This window comes from Lissotriton helveticus, chromosome 2_1 (genome assembly GCF_964261635.1).
Source record: "Lissotriton helveticus chromosome 2_1, aLisHel1.1, whole genome shotgun sequence".
Classification (NCBI taxonomy): domain Eukaryota; kingdom Metazoa; phylum Chordata; class Amphibia; order Caudata; family Salamandridae; genus Lissotriton; species Lissotriton helveticus.
In genome coordinates this window covers 1,702,517,656-1,702,538,550 of record NC_136059.1, presented here as the reverse complement: position 1 = coordinate 1,702,538,550, position 20,895 = coordinate 1,702,517,656, and the positions used below count along the sequence as shown (strand labels likewise).

The window sequence follows — 20,895 nt, the reverse complement described above, 5'->3', positions numbered from 1 at the left end:
TTAGAACATTTTACTTTGTACTTTATTTTAAGACCCAGGTCTTCGTAATAAGGTAGGAATATGCTACTTACCAGTATGCATCTGTTCTTGGCATGTAGGGCTGCTGACATTCATATCTGTGCATAGATCGCAGCCTAGTGTTTGGTCCGGATGATTGCACCTTGTTGTCCTGGAAGAGTCTTCGAAGTATCACGAGATAGGTGACTCCTCCCCTGGACTACAGTGCGCATGGGCATCTTCTCCATCCTCAGATTGCTTTTCGCCATTGTGGCAAAGATGGAGTATAGAAAAGTAAGAGATGTCCATGTAAATATGTGTAGAAAAGTACTGCAGCTGTGACAGGCACCGGGGAGGAGGGTGGGCGATATGAATGTCAGCAGCCCTACATGCCAAGAACAGATGCATACTGGTAAGTAGCATATTCCGTTCGAGGCATGTGGGCTGCTGAATTCATATCTGTGCATAGACTGTATAGCAGTATCTCCTCTAGCGGTGGTCACTTGTACCAGCTGCAGCAGTTTGGAAAAGAGTTTTAAGGACAGCCTGGCCTACAGCAGCTTGCTGCTTTGATTGCACATCTACACAGTAGTGTAGAGTGAAAGTGTGTATGGTAGACCATGTAGCTGCCTTACATATCTCTTCTAGGGGAATGTTTCCTAGGAATGCCATGGATACCCCCATTTTACGCGTTGAATGTGCTTTTGGAGGAAACGGACCGTTTAGCTTTTTGGTAGCATATCTGAATACATTTAACTATCCATCTGGCTATTCCTGATTTTGAGATGGGATTCCCTTTATGTTGTGGTGCAAAAGCAACGAATAGTTGCTTTGTTTTCCTGAATGATTTGGTTCTGTCAACGTAACATAGCAGAGCCCTTCTTACATCTAGTGTGTGTAGGGCTCTCTCAGCCACTGACTGCAGGTTTTGGAAGAAAATTGGTAATTCTATGGACTGATTGATATGGAAAGTGGATATTACTTTTGGCATAAACTTAGGGTTAGTACGATGCACTACCTTATTGTTCTGTATTTGCATGAAAGGTTCTTGAATGGTTAATTCCTGTAGCTCACTTACTCTCCTAAGGGAGGTAATGGCAATTAAAAATGCCACCTTCCAAGTTAGAAATTGTAATTCGCATGAATGTAGTGGTTCAAACGGGGGTCCCATAAGTCTGGTAAGTACTATATTTAAGTTCCAGACTGATGAAGTTGGGTGCTTTGGAGGGATTATCCTTTCAAGTTTTTCCATAAAAGCTTTGATTGGGGTACTTGAAACAAAGACATGTGTTGTCTATTTTGGAGGTAAGCTGCAATAACAGCAAGATGTAATCTTATAGAAGAGTATGCCAAATTGCATCTTTGAAGATGCAATAGGTAACAGATAATGTTTTGGATGGAAGCATCTAATGGGTTGATTTGGTTATTTTTGCAATAAATTACAAATCTCTTCCATTTGGCTGCATAGCATGCTCTAGTAGTTGGACGTCTTGCCTCCTTGATAATGTTCATGCAATAAGGAGGCAAATTAAGGTACCCAAACTCTAAGACTTCAGGAGCCAGATCGCTAGGTTCATCTGATTGGGATCTGGATGCCTGATTTCTCCATGGCTCTGAGTTAAAAGATGTGGCGAGAGGCGCAGTCTTTGGTGGGAAACTACTGAAAGTTCTAGGAACGTTGTGTACCATGGTTGTCTTGCCCATGTGGGAGCAACCAGGATCATTGTGAGTGACTGCTGTCGTAGTTTGCGTGCCACCAGCAGAATCATTGGGGCTGGTGGAAAAGCGTACGCAAATCTGCCTGACCAGTCCATCCATATCACATTGCCCTGTGACAACGGATGTGGGAACCTGGCGGCAAAGTACTGGCATTTTGAGTTTTCGTTTGTGGCAAACAGGTCTATCTCTGGATGCCCCCATTGCTGAAACAATGGTTTGAGAACCTGAGGGTGAATCTCCCATTCGTGTAGCTGTTGGCTGTGCCTGATTAGCAGATCTGCTACTTGATTGTCTTTCCCCGGTAGGTGTTCTGCTAGGAGAAAGATGTTTTTTGGAATTGCCCACCTCCATATGCTCTGTGCTAGGTGAGATAGCTGTGGAGTGTGTCCCTCCCTGCTTTTGTATGTAATACATGGGAGTCATGTTGTCCGTCTGGATCAACACAGTCTTGTTGTACAAGTACTTCTGAAAAGCTTTGAGTGCTAGAAATACTTCGAGCAACTCTAAGTGGTTGATGTGCAGTGTTTTTTGTTTTATTGTCCAGAGCCCTTGAACTGTGAATTGAAGTAGGTGGGCTCCCCAACCTGTCCGTGATGCGTCCGCTGTTAGTACTACTTGTGGAACCGGCTCCTGGAACAGTCGCCACTTGGAAAGGTTTTGTGGGTTCCACCACTGCAGAGAGTTGTAAGCGCGACTGTCCACAAACACTAGGTCTTTTCATTGTCCTTGAGCTTGGTTCCACTGCCTTGCAAGGCATTCTTGCAGTGGACGCATTTGAAGGCGGGAATGAGGGACAATGAGTATACAGGAGGCCATCATGCCTATGAGCTGCATGAACACTCGAGCTGGTAAAGTGTGTTGTGGCTGAAACTTTGAATGAGAGTCTGCATATTGGCTATCCTGGCTAGATTTGGATTTGCTTTTGCTACTGATTTATCTATGGTGGCTCCCAGATATTGCTGTATGTGGGAGGGCTGTAGATGTGATTTTGGGTAATTTATGGAAAAACCCCAGACTGTGCAGCAGCTGGAGTGTTTGAGACGTATCTCTTGCACACTGCGCGTACGAGCTGGCCTTTATTAGCCAGTCGTCGAGGTATGGAAACACGTGGATGTGTTGCCTTGTGAGGTGTGCTGCTGCAACTGCTAGGCATTTTGTGAAAACTCTTGGGGCCGTAGTTACCCTGAAGCGGAGAACTTTGAATTGATAATTTTGCCCTTCTTTTGTGAACCTGAGCTATTTTCTGTGAGCTGGATGTATAGATATGTGAAAGTATGCGTCTTTGAGGTAAAACGTAGCAAGGAAGTCGTTTGCTGGAGTAACGGGAGTACTTGCTGTAGAGTAATCATATGGAAATGCTCTGAGAGTATGTATTGATTTAGCGGTCTGAGGTCTAGAATGGGTCTGAGGGACCCATCCTTCTTGGGAATTAGGAAGTATAGAGAGTATACTCCTGTCCCCAGGTGTTTAAAAGGGACTGGCTATATGGCTCTTTTTTCCAGCATGGACACGACCTCTTGTAACAGTGTGATGTGTTCTTTGGACATAGGACGATGTTTGGGTGGTGTGTTGGGTGGAGTAGAAGTGAGTTCCAGGCAGTAACCATACTGGATAATTTGTCTGACCCACCTGACTGTGGTAATGGCATTCGAGACTGATAGGAATTGTTTTATTCTGCCTCCGACCGGTGTTGGGTGGTCCGGAGGGTGTGTCACTGTTTGGTAGCAGTGGAGGCTCTGGTGTTATTGCCTCCACATCCCCTGCCCTTATAGTTTCCCCTATAACTCCCTCTGTTGGAGCCTTTATTAAAGGTACTCTGGGTGTTACTTTTGAATGTAGAGGAAGCCTTTGATGTGTTGCCTCTGTAGGAGGAGCGACGAAAGTAACCTCTGTTGTTGAAACTGAAGTGCGCCCATTGACTTCGCAGTTTCAGTATTTTTTTTTCATTTTGTGTAAGATTGAGTCTACTGCTGGACCAAACAGGAAATCTGGGTTAACTGGTTGGTTGAGGATTGTACCTTGTTCTTAAAACCAGAGATGCGTAACCACGCATGCCTGCGTAGTAATACACTAGTATTAATGGATCTTGCTGCTGTATCAGCTGCGTCAAGCGCACATTTAATGGAAGCATTAGTTATAAATTTGCCTTCCTGAATTATGTCGTTAGCTTTAGCTTTAAAAGGTTCTGGTAAGTATGCAGCAGACCTTCAAGTTCATCGTAGTGCGCTCTATCATAGCGTGCTAATAAAGCCTGTGTGTTTGCAATCCTCAATGAATTTGCAGCTTGTGAGGCCACCCTTTGCCTGAAGCTTCTAGGATCTTAGAATCCTTGTTAGGAGGGGAGCATCTCCTGTTGTTTGTGAGTTGGCTCTCTATCAGGCGTTTGCCACTACTAGTGAGTCTAAAGGCAACTGGGATTTGATCTAGGCGGGGTCGGAAGGGGCCGCCTTATATTTCTTCTCTACTCTGGGGTTGAGTACACGCGCTCTGGCTGGATCTTTGAATATGTATGGCGCATGTTTGAGTACCATTTTCAACATAGGTAGTGTCCTGACATTTTTCTCAGAAGTAGGAAAGGTGTCAAATAAAAAGTCCTCTTCTATGGGGTCAGTGTACATGTCCACATTGTGATATTTTGCTGCCCTATCTAGCAATTGATTGAAAAGAATGGTGTCAACAGTAGGCAACGGTTTTGTAGGGTATGTGGAGGTGTCTAGGATGTGCTGTGGATCATATGGATCGTTTTGGTCATCCCATGGGTTATTGTGTATCAGGATCTTGTGCATCTGGATCCTGTGGCTCATCAAAATCGTTATGAGGATCTACCCCCATGTTCTCTTCCTCATCATATTGTGAATGTGTAGGAGAGTAAGGCACAAAAGGCATATTAGGATAGAGAGGAGGAGTGAAAGGTCTAGAGGGAGATGTCCCGAAGTCTTACTTCTTTGGAGGAACAGGGGAAGGAGTGTCCATGTCCATTGGTCTCTTTTTCCGATGATAAACTAACTTTTCCTGTTTCAGGGTTTATGTACAGTTTAGATTGTTCCTCACACACTGGATCAGGATGGAAGAGTTCTTCCTCAACTGTCCGTGGCCTTGGTACCAATGTTTTTGGCTTGGTGACTAGTCCGTGACTTTTTGGCTCGAGAGCCTTAGGTCAAGGAGCTGTGTCTGGTTCGACTGTTGCCTTAGGGTCGTAGGCCTTTTTCGGTTCGACGACTTTGTCCTTGTCGAAGTTCTTAACAGTCTTTTTTGGTTCGGCGACCTTCTTTGGATCACCAACCTGTTGCGGACCGACCGGAGTTTTTGGTTCGATAAGTTTGTCTTGTTTTTTGTGCTCGACGACTTTTTTCAACTCCATGTTTTTGTTCGAGTCGACTGCTTTTTCCGTGTCGACGGGCTTTTTCTTCGGGTCGTGTATCTTTTTTGGATCAACGACCTTCTGTGGCTTATAACTCTTGTTATGTTCTAGAGATTTCGGTTCGATAGCTTTCTTGGTTTGGCCGACCTTTTGTTCGAGAACCTTTTCGATTCGGCGATTTTTGGGTCAACACCCTTCTTTGGTTCGATGGCCGTCGGTTCAACAACCTTTTTCGGGTCGACAACCTTTTTGGGGAGAGTGTTACTCGGGCCGGGTGTATCGAAAGGCTTAGTCTTGGGCTTCGGAGCCGAGCTGGAAGGCGGGGCTTCTGAAGTAACTAGTCTACCTCGGCTAAAGCCTTTAGGCGATGCGTCGACCGGAGCCTTTTCTTTTGGAATGAGCGGGGTTGGGGGCTGAGTACTCACTTTTTGCCCCGGCGTGATCTGGTCATCAGAGTCAGACTGGTCCTCGACGGTGATGATTTCTAGATCCGAGTCTACCGCTTCCGGGAGGTCGTGTTAGTCATCGAAGATGTTCTCCGTGATCCCAGGCATAGTTCTGTTCCAAAAACAGAATCCCTGCAACTCAGTCACAGAGGGGTAGGAATGTCACAACTCTAGGCAAGGACAAATACCAGTGCGTGGTGCATACAATGGGTACTCTGTAAGGAGACCGATCATACCATAACCAGTTTCCATATCCAAACCCACAAACCACAAGCATGTTTTACAACAGACTAACCTAGATACACAGGAGGAATCAAGAATTCCGTTATTTAGTTGATTCAACTAGGGCACCAACAGGCTTTCCAACCATAAAACAGGTAAAAGTGCTCAAGAATTATAAATTCAGCTATAACCAATATAGAGTCTCTGCACAGTCTGGTTGGATAGGGCAGAAGCAAGCCTCTACTAAAAGTGGTGAAACACTTTCAGCGAACACCCTGGCCAGCAGAGCCTAGTGCTGAGGAGCCTAAGTGGACCAGCAGATTATAGAGATCACAAGAGAAAAAATACAGGGTAGGCTACAAAAAAGAAATCAGAACAGGTGCAGGGCGTCCGATCACTCCTTGTTTTACAATGCCATTTGCCCTGCATTGTCAAATTTCAATAAAGTGAGCACATACACAGGCAATCATATTACAAAACCGAGCAGCTCATGAATCTTACCTGGAGTAGAGAGGGGTTCTCCCTTCCTATCTGCTGTAGCAAGGCTGGGAGCAGGGATGGATTCTGCTGAATAATTTGCCTCATCTGCTGAAATTGGGGCTGGTTTTGTAAGAATTCCAGCGGGTTACCTGAAGCACAAAATATATAAAGTTTTAAAGAAAATACCAAAAAGTGCAACACATTTCAACTGCTGCAAAATTCTGCCATTATTTAAAAAACAAAAGAGATTGCTCCAAAACAACAGAGGAATAGATTATAAAGCATTGCGACTTCACTGCCACAGACAATTCTCTAAATAAGTACAGCTCATCAAAAATTGAAGAACACTTTATTACAGAATGGGGGATGGGGGTGTACATTTCTCACTTTCTTTGAAGAGCCACAATACACAAACAGATTCAGGTAAGGCTTGGAATTTCCCAGGGCATTTCTACTCTTTAAAGTAAACACGTTCTTTCACACAGATCTCAAATGGAGGAGCATTTTCTGATTAGCTGTTTTACACAGAAATGTTTCTTACTTGTAATCAAGGTTCATGGGAGATTATACTAAACTTATGAAAAATGCCCATCTATAGAGGAGAAAACTGAAAGAAAGACTTTACAAGAGAAAGGAAAACTTGACTTGTTTTAAACTTATGGTTCGCTAGAAGTGTTCAATTTTTAAGAAAGGGTGGTCGAAGCTATAAAAAGGTACTTTCAAGGCAGCTGCCTTCAGTGCTACGTTTAGGAATTAACTAACTAAAGTAAACACAGCAAAAAACTGCAATGTTTCTTTGAGGCAACCAAGCTGCCTATCCAGCTTCAAAGGGCACTAGTCTTGCAGCTGATTTTGAGGCTTACAATTAAGCAACACCATTTTAATTGGATAATTGGCCAACAAAGCACACTGCCTTTATTCAGAGAAATATGGAGTGTTCATAATTTCCATGCAAATTCTAAACAGGTTTCTCATTCCCATCCTATCCAGTGATTAAAGAAAAACGGAGAAAAGAAAATGTATTGCCAGCAACATAAATGCTAGCTAATCAAACTGGTTCTACAGAGAATATTGCGTCATTTCAGCATCTGTTCTAGCGTCAGTCTAAGCAGAAGACCCTCACAAATGCAGGAACTGATCTCAATTGTCATGGAGGGCTGATAAAGTTAGATTCTCAGCAGGACTCAAAATAAGAGAAGTTTATCATGATAAAATCATATCAGTTCACTAGTTCATTTGTCGACGTTTCAACCCTATATAGAGTGATTTATCAGGGTCATCATACGGACAACAAATTAATGGTAGCAACCAGTATATAGGGGGAAAAAAAATACCATATGAAAAACAATTAGTCAGGACATTAATGTCGGGTCACTGAGTAAAGGTAGCGTAAACGCTGCAAACTGTCGCAGCTCTCTACCAGACGAGTCACAATATTGGTTGTCCAATGCACCAATCTTCAGAAAGTGCATATTTCAGCTTTTGGGCGGTGTCTGGCTACCTTTATTCAGTGACCAGACAATGTCCCGTCTAATTGTTTTTCATATGGAGGGAATCTTTAACTTTATCAGTCCCTAGTGAGAAATGTACATATATGTTGTATATATTTTTGTACAGCATCGACGCAAACTTTCACAAATGTCGCCATTCACATTCTCTGCGTCGATTTTGGAGCACCTGTTATGTGATTAAATATATTGAAATAAACTGAACTGTATGACTATTCATGTGTTTCTGGATTGTAATACTTGGCCTAGGAGGTTAGGCTCTAAACATCTCCTGAAGGGAACCATTGTCTCGTTCTTGCCTTTCCTAGCTCGGGTTCCCAGGGTTACATAGTTGCCCCATAACAGTTTGATAATTGCAGAGGCTGCTTGGCGATCTGCATTTGCGAGGAGCTTCTACTTAGACTCTTAATACTTGGCCTAGGAGGTTAGGCTTTAAACTCCCCCGAAGCAAACCATTGTTTTGTTCTTACATTCTCTGCACATATCCAGAATAAGGAATTACATTTTGTGGAATGTTATCTTGTGTGAACCTAGATCTTTTCTGAAAGCTATCTGTTTACCTTCAGTAGCAGTTTATTGCACTCGACACAATCCAGTGCTCTACAGATCCTTTAGAGGACAGCCCTTTAAAATGAGAACATAACCAACTGCTTATTCTCAATGTATTTGTTTTCCATGAAAAATAGTTATATTCACATCATGGGGTCAGAAGAACACTTCTGATAGACGTGATGTAGGAAAAAAATGTAAGGCGCTCTATAGTCTGCATTACATGGAAAGAAGATCGTATAAAGAAGAAACCTTAGGTGGTTCCTTAAAATCTGCCTAATTTTGTACAGAGAACACTTAAGGGCTCATCGTAAAGGGTCTGGATCTCACTACCCATGCATACTGCATATGTGTAGGAGCTAAAAATCCAGTCCCATACGCTTTGATACTACAATGTTTCAAGCCCCAAAAAAGAGCAAGTTTTCAGATTGGGTGAATATTTTACTATCCCAGGAAATATACAATTTGAAGGGCATTAAAGGAAATTAGGAACAACTCTTCACATAAGCACTGAGAGCTGCTCCTGAAACCTTTTTCGAAGTGAATTTCAACTTAGATTTTTCCAAGCAAAGGTTTCTGGCACATCATAAGGTCAATGAACTTCTTCAACACACAAGCTCCAGAATCGTACATTTGAATGCATGTGATGTTTTATTGAAAAGTCTTCTTGCTTTTATAATGTTGGTGCAATCCAGAGCCATTTAATTCAGGACCCAAGCTGGCAAGTTGATTACTGAAGCATACACAACAATCACCTGTATATCCTCCCTTATATGTTGAAGATGTGTGAACCACTGTTGGTGAGGCCATTTAGGAAACAATATCTTTCATATCTTAGCTTGTTTCGAAACCAAATGAGTCAATTTGAGATTTGGAAAAAATAATGGAAAGGTGTAGAAGAATGCAGCTACACCAAATAAACATGTCCTACAGACATTATACACACACAAAGGGACAAAACACTTAAGACATTTACCACCAAGACATTATCCCAGGCCCAAGAGCAAATAAACACTCAACCTGATCACGGTTTGGGAGACTTTCAAAGCCTCAAAGTAATGTATTACCCAGTCATCAGCCCACAGCTGGATGGGCAAAAGCAGAAACTATACAGTCTGCAGCAACTGTAAGCCATACTAATGAAAGTTACAATATTTAAATGCCTATCATTGTAGGGCCAATTTCTACTCACTAAAATGTTTAATCTGCCACTCATTTTCATGCTAGCTGATGTTTCAGTGAAAATGAGCAAGCATTTAAGTGAAAGCTGTAGCAAGTGAGAAACCAGTTACTTTACTTCAGTAACCCCTTATCTGGTAGGCACTATAGCAGCAGATTCCTTACTCTAGTATTTTCCCCTGGACTTACACTGGGTCCAGGCATGTTTCTACATTGACACCACCTACCTGCGAGCAGGGGTACTAATCGGCTCCGCATGGCATAACTTGAAGGGACGTTCGCAGTGCCTACTCCAGCACCCCAGCGTGCTGACGTCCATTAATATTCATGACTTTCCACGCCAGAAGCACGGAGCCACGAAGCACACCAACCACTGGTATGGAATACCAGGGCCCTCAACAGGGAAAACCTTGTCCCTAGAAATCTGAATCCAGAGGGATAAGTTACTTACCTGTAATCCTAGTTCTCTTCCAGGGGTATCCTCAAAGTCATAAGCACAGAATATTCAGACCCATGCGCGGGGACCCCGGAAATAATATAAAATATATGGAAATCACATATCTAGCTCCACATATATGTATGTACATATATCATTTTTTCTCACACCAATGCAGCCCCAAAACTGAGGCTAAACAATGTAATTACCCATGCATAGACTATTTGCAAGTATATAAAAAACACATTAGGTCAAATAGCACTTGTACTCTGATTTAATGAGCAAAACACTCATAAATCCTGAAAATTGCTAATAGACATTGTTAGCCCACAGACTGCATTGTAAAGCAATGGCATAGAAAATGAAAGCATTTTCAACAAAAACTGGCACCGTGTCTTTAAGGCAGCCATCACCCCTGGCTTCCCATCATGCCTCGGGGTGACAGGTCAGTTGTGCTTTGCACAACCCTGAAAGTCAGGGCTCAACAATAAACTATACACACTTGGACAACATCTCATTTACCTGGGGAGGCGGTTGGGTTGCTTATGACTTTGATGAGGATACCCCTGGAAGAGAACTAGGATTACAGGTAAGTAACTCATCCTTCTCTTCCAGGGGATCCTCATCAATAGTCATAAGCACTGAACAGAATAGCAAGCCCATCAACCACATGCAGGTAAATGAGAAAAACATGACCCAACCAAAGTTTGTAACAGCCAAAAATCAGCCGTTAAACAGATTCCACAAAGAGGCCTGGCCTACCTGGGTATCTGCTCTAGTGTCTGAATCTAGACAGTAGTGTCTGGAAAATGTATGGACAGACCTTCAGGTCGCCGCCTTACAAATCTCAGACATGGGCACATTATGAAGAAAAGCTGTAGTAGCCGCTTTCCCTCTGGTGGAATGTGCTTTGAGAGAAAACCCCAGGGTCTTCTGCGCCAATTGGTAGGAAAGTTTGATACACAAAACTATCCACCTTGAGATGGAACGTTTCGAGGCTGCATAACCTGATCTGATCGATCCATAGTTGACAAACAGTTGATCAGACTTACGTATAGATTTGGACCCATCAAGATAGAATTTTAAAACCCTTTTCAGGTCCAGAGAATGCAAGGCCCTCTCAGCTGGAGTGGATGGATTGGGAAACAAGCATTTACAATGCAATGGTTTCGCCTTTTGAAAAGTTTGAGCTATTTGCATTGTAAATGCCTAATTTGTATTTATGTGTTGGTTTTGAAAACAGATAAATAAATGGCATTGTCATTTACAATGCCAATAGTTTAATCTCTGGCAAATGCCACACAGAAACACACAGACCCACACACACCAACAGAGCCCCACAAACACCAACAGAGCCCCACACACACACACACACACACCCCAACAGAGCCCAACCAACAGAGCCCCACACACACACACCCCCAACCAACAGAGCCCCACACACACACACACACCCCAACCAACAGAGCCCCACACACACACACACCCCAACCAACAGAGCCCGACACACACACACCCCAACCAACAGAGCCCGACACACACACACACCCCAACCAACAGAGCCCCACACACACACCCCAACCAACAGAGCCCCACAAACACCAACAGAGCCCCACACACACACACACACACACCCCAACAGAGCCCAACCAACAGAGCCCCACACACACACACCCCCAACCAACAGAGCCCCACACACACACACACACCCCAACCAACAGAGCCCCACACACACACACACCCCAACCAACAGAGCCCGACACACACACACCCCAACCAACAGAGCCCGACACACACACACACCCCAACCAACAGAGCCCCACACACACACCCCAACCAACAGAGCCACACACACACACCCCAACCAACAGAGCCCCACACACACACCCCCCAACCAACAGAGCCCCACACACACACACACACACCCCCCAACCAACAGAGCCCCACACACACACCCCAACCAACAGAGCCCCACACACACACACCCCAACCAACAGAGCCCCACACACACACACCCCAACCAACAGAGCCCCACACACACACACCCCAACCAACAGAGCCCCACACACACCCACCCCAACCAACAGAGCCTCACACACACACACCCCAACCAACAGAGCCCCACACACACACCCCAACCAACAGAGCCCCACACACACACACCAACCAACAGAGCCCCACACACCAACCAACAGAGCCCCACACACACACACACACCAACCAACAGAGCCCCACACACACACACACACACCAACCAACAGAGCCCCCCACACACACACACACCAACAGAGCCCCACACACACACACCCCAACAGAGCCCCCCCCACACACACACACCCCAACAGAGCCCCCCACACACACACACCCCAACAGAGCCCCCCACACACACACACCCCAACAGAACCCCACACACACACACACACACCCCAACCAACAGAGCCCCACGCACACACACACACCCCAACCAACAGAGCCCCACGCACACACACACACCAACCAACAGAGCCCCACGCACACACACACACCAACCAACAGAGCCCCACGCACACACACACACCAACCAACAGAGCCCCACGCACACACACACACCAACCAACAGAGCCCCACGCACACACACACACCAACCAACAGAGCCCCACGCACACACACACACCAACCAACAGAGCCCCACGCACACACACACACCAACCAACAGAGCCCCACGCACACACACACACCAACCAACAGAGCCCCACACACACACACACACCAACCAACAGAGCCCCACACACACACACACACCAACCAACAGAGCCCCACACACACACACACACACACCAACCAACAGAGCCCCACACACACACACACACACACACCAACCAACAGAGCCCCACACACACACACACACACACACCAACCAACAGAGCCCCACACACACACACACACCAACCAACAGAGCCCCACACACACACACACACCAACCAACAGAGCCCCCCCACACACACAGAGCCCCCCCCACACACACACAGAGCCCCCCCCACACACACACGGAGCCCCCCCACGCACACAGAGCCCCCCCACGCACACAGAGCCCCCCCACGCACACAGAGCCCCCCCACGCACACAGAGCCCCCCCACGCACACAGAGCCCCCCCACGCACACAGAGCCCCCCCACGCACACAGAGCCCCCCCACGCACACAGAGCCCCCCACGCACACAGAGACACACGCACCCAGAGCCCCACACACGCACCCAGAGCCCCACACACGCACACAGAGCCCCACACACGCACACAGAGCCCCACACACGCACACAGAGCCCCACACACGCACACAGAGCCCCACACACGCACACAGAGCCCCACACACGCACACAGAGCCCCACACACGCACACAGAGCCCCACACACGCACACAGAGCCCCACACACGCACACAGAGCCCCACACACGCACACAGAGCCCCACACACGCACACAGAGCCCCACACACGCACACAGAGCCCCACACATCGATCCATAGTTGACAAACAGTTGATCAGACTTACGTATAGATTTGGACCTATCAAGATAGAATTTTAAAACCCTTTTCAGGTCCAAAGAATGCAAGGCCCTCTCAGCTGGAGTGGATGGATTGGGAAACAAGCATTTACAATGCAATGGTTTCGCCTTTTGAAAAGTTTGAGCTATTTGCATTGTAAATGCCTAATTTGTATTTATGTGTTGGTTTTGAAAACAGATAAATAAATGGCATTGTCATTTACAATGCCAATAGTTTAATCTCTGGCAAATGCCACACAGAAACACACAGACCCACACACACCAACAGAGCCCCACACACACCAACAGAGCCCCCCACACACACACACACCCCAACAGAGCCCAACCAACAGAGCCCCACACACACACACACACACCCCCAACCAACAGAGCCCCACACACACACACACACACCCCCAACCAACAGAGCCCCACACACACACCCCAACCAACAGAGCCCCACACACACACACACCCCAACCAACAGAGCCCCACACACACACACACACCCCAACCAACAGAGCCCCCCACACACACACACCCCAACCAACAGAGCCCCACACACACACACACCCCAACCAACAGAGCCCCACACACACACACCCCAACCAACAGAGCCCCACACACACACACCCACCCCAACCAACAGAGCCTCACACACACACACCCCAACCAACAGAGCCCCACACACCCCAACCAACAGAGCCCCACGCGCACACACACACCAACCAACAGAGCCCCACGCGCGCACACACCAACCAACAGAGCCCCACGCGCGCACACACCAACCAACAGAGCCCCACGCACACACACACACCAACCAACAGAGCCCCACGCACACACACACACACCAACCAACAGAGCCCCACGCACACACACACACCAACCAACAGAGCCCCACGCGCACACACACACCAACCAACAGAGCCCCACGCGCACACACACACCAACCAACAGAGCCCCACGCACACACACACACCAACCAACAGAGCCCCAGGCACACACACACACCAACCAACAGAGCCCCAGGCACGCACACACACCAACCAACAGAGCCCCAGGCACGCACACACACACACCAACAGAGCCCCAGGCACACACACACACACCAACAGAGCCCCACGCACACACACACACACCAACAGAGCCCCCCGCACACACACCAACAGAGCCCCCCACACACACACCAACAGAGCCCCCCACACACACACCAACAGAGCCCCCCACACACACACCAACAGAGCCCCCCACACACACACCAACAGAGCCCCCCACACACACACCAACAGAGCCCCCCACACACACACCAACAGAGCCCCCCACACACACACCAACAGAGCCCCACACACACACACCAACAGAGCCCCACACACACACACCAACAGAGCCCCACGCACACCAACCAACAGAGCCCCACGCACACACCAACAGAGCCACACACACACACCAACAGAGCCCCACACACACACACCAACAGAGCCCCACACACCAACCAACAGAGCCCCACGCACACACACACACACCAACCGAGCCCCACGCACACACACACACACACCAACCAACAGAGCCCCACGCACACACACACACACCAACCAACAGAGCCCCACGCACACACACACACCAACCAACAGAGCCCCACGCACACAGAGCCCCCCGCACACACAGAACCCCCCACACACACAGAACCCCCCACACACACAGAACCCCCCACACACACAGAGCCCCCCACACACACAGAGCCCCCCACACACACAGAGCCCCCCACACACACAGAGCCCCCCACACACACAGAGCCCCCCACACACACAGAGCCCCCCACACACACAGAGCCCCCCACACACACAGAGCCCCCCACACACACAGAGCCCCCCACACACACAGAGCCCCCCACACACACAGAGCCCCCCACACACACCGAGCCCCCCACACACACAGAGCCCCCCACACACACAGAGCCCCCCACACACACAGAGCCCCCCACACACACAGAGCCCCCCACACACACAGAGCCCCCCACACACACAGAGCCCCCCACACACACACAGAGCCCCCCACACACACACAGAGCCCCCCACACACACACAGAGCCCCCCACACACACACAGAGCCCCCCACACACACACAGAGCCCCCCACACACACACAGAGCCCCCCACACACACACAGAGCCCCCCACACACACACAGAGCCCCCCACACACACACAGAGCCCCCCACACACACACAGAGCCCCCCCACACACACACACAGAGCCCCCCCCACACACACACACAGAGCCCCCCCACACACACACACACACACAGAGCCCCACACACACAGAGCCCCCACACACACACACACACAGAGCCCCACACACACAGAGCCCCCACACACACAGAGCCCCACGCACACAGAGCCCCACGCACACAGAGCCCCACGCACACAGAGCCCCACGCACACAGAGCCCCACGCACACAGAGCCCCACGCACACAGAGCCCCACGCACACAGAGCCCCACACACACAGAGCCCCACACACACAGAGCCCCACACACGCACACCAACAGAGCCCCACACACACACACCAACAGAGCCCCCCACACACGCACACAGAGCCCCACACACAAAAACAACAGAGCCCCCACACACACACACACACACACCAACAGAGCCCCACACACACCAACAGAGCCCCCACACACACACCAACAGAGCCCCCCACACACACACACCAACAGAGCCCCACGCGCACACACACACCAACAGAGCCCCCCGCACACACACACCCCAACCAACAGAGCCCCCCGCACACACACACCCCAACCAACAGAGCCCCCCGCACACACACACCCCAACCAACAGAGCCCCCCGCACACACACACACCAACCAACAGAGCCCCCCGCACACACACACACCAACCAACAGAGCCCCCCGCACACACACACACCAACCAACAGAGCCCCACGCACACACACACACCAACCAACAGAGCCCCACGCACACACACACACCAACCAACAGAGCCCCACGCACACCAACCAACAGAGCCCCACGCGCACACACACCAACAGAGCCCCCCACACACACAGAACCCCCCACACACACAGAACCCCCCACACACAGAGCCCCCCACACACACAGAGCCCCCCACACACACAGAGCCCCCCCACACACACAGAGCCCCCCCACACACACAGAGCCCCACACACACACAGAGCCCCCCACACACACACAGAGCCCCCCACACACACACAGAGCCCCACACACACACACAGAGCCCCACACACACACACAGAGCCCCACACACACACACACAGAGCCCCACACACACACACAGAGCCCCACACACACACACACAGAGCCCCACACACACACACAGAGCCCCACACACACACACAGCCCCCACACACACACAGAGCCCCCACACACACACACAGAGCCCCCACACACACACACAGAGCCCCCACACACACACAGATCCCCCCCACACACACACAGAGCGCCCACACACACAGAGCGCCCACACACACACACACAGAGCCCCCCCCCACACACACAGAGCCCCCACACACACAGAGCCCCCACACACACAGAGCCCCCACACACACAGAGCCCCCACACACACAGAGCCCCCACACAGAGCCCCCACACACAGAGCCCCCACACACACACAGCCCCCCACACACACACAGAGCCCCCCCCCACACAGAGCCCCCCACACACACACAAGAGCACACACCAACAGAGCCCCACGCGCGCACACACACCAACAGAGCCCCACACACACACACCAACAGAGCCCCACACACACACACCAACAGAGCCCCACACACACACACCAACAGAGCCCCACACACACACCAACAGAGCCCCCCCCCACACACACACACACACACAGAGCCCCCCCACACACACACAAGAGCACACACCAACAGAGCCCCACGCACACACACACACCAACCAACAGAGCCCCAGGCACACACACACACCAACCAACAGAGCCCCAGGCACACACACACACCAACCAACAGAGCCCCACGCACGCACACACACCAACCAACAGAGCCCCACGCACACACACACACCAACAAGAGCCCCACACACACAGAGCCCCCCACACACACCAACAAGAGCCCCACACACACAGAGCCCCCCACACACACCAACAAGAGCCCCACACCAACAAGAGCCCCACACCAACAAGAGCCCCACACCAACAAGAGCCCCACACCAACAAGAGCCCCACACACAGAGCCCCACACACAGAGCCCCACACACACAGAGCCCCACACACACAGAGCCCCCCCCACACACACACACAGAGCCCCCCCCACACACACACACAGAGCCCCCCACACACAGAGCCCCCCACACACAGAGCCCCCCACACACAGAGCCCCCCACACACAGAGCCCCCCACACACAGAGCCCCCCACACACAGAGCCCCCCACACACAGAGCCCCCCACACACAGAGCCCCCCACACACAGAGCCCCCCACACACAGAGCCCCCCACACACAGAGCCCCCCACACACAGAGCCCCCCACACACAGAGCCCCCCACACACAGAGCCACACACACACAGAGCCACACACACACAGAGCCCCCCACACGGAGCCCCACACACGGAGCCCCCCCCCACACACACAGAGCCCCCCACACACAGAGCCCCCCACACACAGAGCCCCCCACACACAGAGCCCCCCACACACAGAGCCCCCCACACACAGAGCCCCCCACACACAGAGCCCCCCACACACAGAGCCCCCCACACACAGAGCCCCCCACACACAGAGCCCCCCACACACAGAGCCCCCCACACACAGAGCCCCCCACACACAGAGCCCCCCACACACAGAGCCCCCCACACACAGAGCCCCCCACACACAGAGCCCCCCACACACAGAGCCCCCCACACACAGAGCCCCCCACACACAGAGCCCCCCACACACAGAGCCCCCCACACACAGAGCCCCCCACACACAGAGCCCCCCACACACAGAGCCCCCCACACACAGAGCCCCCCACACACAGAGCCCCCCACACACAGAGCCCCCCACACACAGAGCCCCCCACACACAGAGCCCCCCACACACAGAGCCCCCAGGCACACACACACACCAACCAACAAAGCCCCAGGCACGCACACACACCAACCAACAGAGCCCCAGGCACGCACACACACACACCAACAGAGCCCCACGCACACACACACACACCAACAGAGCCCCACGCACACACACACACACCAACAGAGCCCCCCGCACACACACCAACAGAGCCCCCCACACACACACCAACAGAGCCCCCCACACACACACCAACAGAGCCCCCCACACACACACCAACAGAGCCCCCCACACACACACCAACAGAGCCCCCCACACACACACCAACAGAGCCCCACACACACACACCAACAGAGCCCCACACACACACACCAACAGAGCCCCACACACACACACCAACAGAGCCCCACACACACACACCAACAGAGCCCCACGCACACCAACCAACAGAGCCCCACGCACACACCAACAGAGCCACACACACACACCAACAGAGCCCCACACACACACACCAACAGAGCCCCACACACCAACCAACAGAGCCCCACGCACACACACACACACCAACCGAGCCCCACGCACACACACACACACCAACCAACAGAGCCCCACGCACACACACACACACCAACCAACAGAGCCCCACGCACACACACACACCAACCAACAGAGCCCCACGCACACAGAGCCCCCCGCACACACAGAACCCCCCACACACACAGAACCCCCCACACACACAGAACCCCCCACACACACAGAGCCCCCCACACACACAGAGCCCCCCACACACACAGAGCCCCCCACACACACAGAGCCCCCCACACACACAGAGCCCCCCACACACACAGAGCCCCCCACACACACAGAGCCCCCCACACACACAGAGCCCCCCACACACACAGAGCCCCCCACACACACAGAGCCCCCCACACACACAGAGCCCCCCACACACACAGAGCCCCCCACACACACAGAGCCCCCCACACACACAGAGCCCCCCACACACACAGAGCCCCCCACACACACAGAGCCCCCCACACACACAGAGCCCCCCACACACACAGAGCCCCCCACACACACACAGAGCCCCCACACACACACAGAGCCCCCACACACACACAGAGCCCCCCACACACACACAGAGCCCCCCACACACACACAGAGCCCCCCACACACACACAGAGCCCCCCACACACACACAGAGCCCCCCACACACACACAGAGCCCCCACACACACACAGAGCCCCCCACACACACACAGAGCCCCCCCCACACACACACACAGAGCCCCCCCCACACACACACACAGAGCCCCCCCACACACACACACACACACAGAGCCCCACACACACAGAGCCCCCACACACACACACACAGAGCCCCACACACACAGAGCCCCCACACACACAGAGCCCCACGCACACAGAGCCCCACGCACACAGAGCCCCACGCACACAGAGCCCCACGCACACAGAGCCCCACGCACACAGAGCCCCACGCACACAGAGCCCCACGCACACAGAGCCCCACGCACACAGAGCCCCACGCACACAGAGCCCCACACACACAGAGCCCCACACACGCACACCAACAGAGCCCCACACACGCACACCAACAGAGCCCCACACACACACACCAACAGAGCCCCCCACACACGCACACAGAGCCCCACACACAAAAACAACAGAGCCCCCACACACACACACACACACACCAACAGAGCCCCACACACACCAACAGAGCCCCCACACACACACCAACAGAGCCCCCCACACACACACCAACAGAGCCCCCCACACACACACACCAACAGAGCCCCACGCGCACACACACACCAACAGAGCCCCCCGCACACACACACCCCAACCAACAGAGCCCCCCGCACACACACACCCCAACCAACAGAGCCCCCCGCACACACACACCCCAACCAACAGAGCCCCCCGCACACACACACACCAACCAACAGAGCCCCCCGCACACACACACACCAACCAACAGAGCCCCCCGCACACACACACACCAACCAACAGAGCCCCACGCACACACACACACCAACCAACAGAGCCCCACGCACACACACACACCAACCAACAGAGCCCCACACACACCAACCAACAGAGCCCCACGCGCACACACACCAACAGAGCCCCCCACACACACAGAACCCCCCACACACACAGAACCCCCCACACACAGAGCCCCCCACACACACAGAGCCCCCCCACACACAGAGCCCCCCCACAACACAGAGCCCCCCCACACACACAGAGCCCCCCCACACACACAGAGCCCCACACACACACAGAGCCCCCCACACACACACAGAGCCCCCCACACACACACAGAGCCCCACACACACACACAGAGCCCCACACACACACACACAGAGCCCCACACACACACACAGAGCCCCACACACACACACACAGAGCC

At 51.7% G+C, this 20,895-nt stretch overlaps 1 protein-coding gene across 2 annotated transcripts in view; it reads right to left on the bottom strand.

The window, feature by feature from the left end:
• The window catches only part of RAD23B (RAD23 nucleotide excision repair protein B), a 355,852-nt gene that overhangs the window by 45,442 nt on the left and 289,515 nt on the right, over positions 1–20,895 (bottom strand). Inside the window, exon 8 of one of the 2 annotated variants that reach the window (XM_078676661.1) lies at positions 6,247–6,374. In XM_078676661.1, coding sequence (XP_078532787.1) covers positions 6,247–6,374 — 128 coding nt within the window. The remainder of the gene's footprint in view (positions 1–6,246; positions 6,375–20,895) is intronic. The other variant, XM_078676659.1, reaches the window with a different exon arrangement.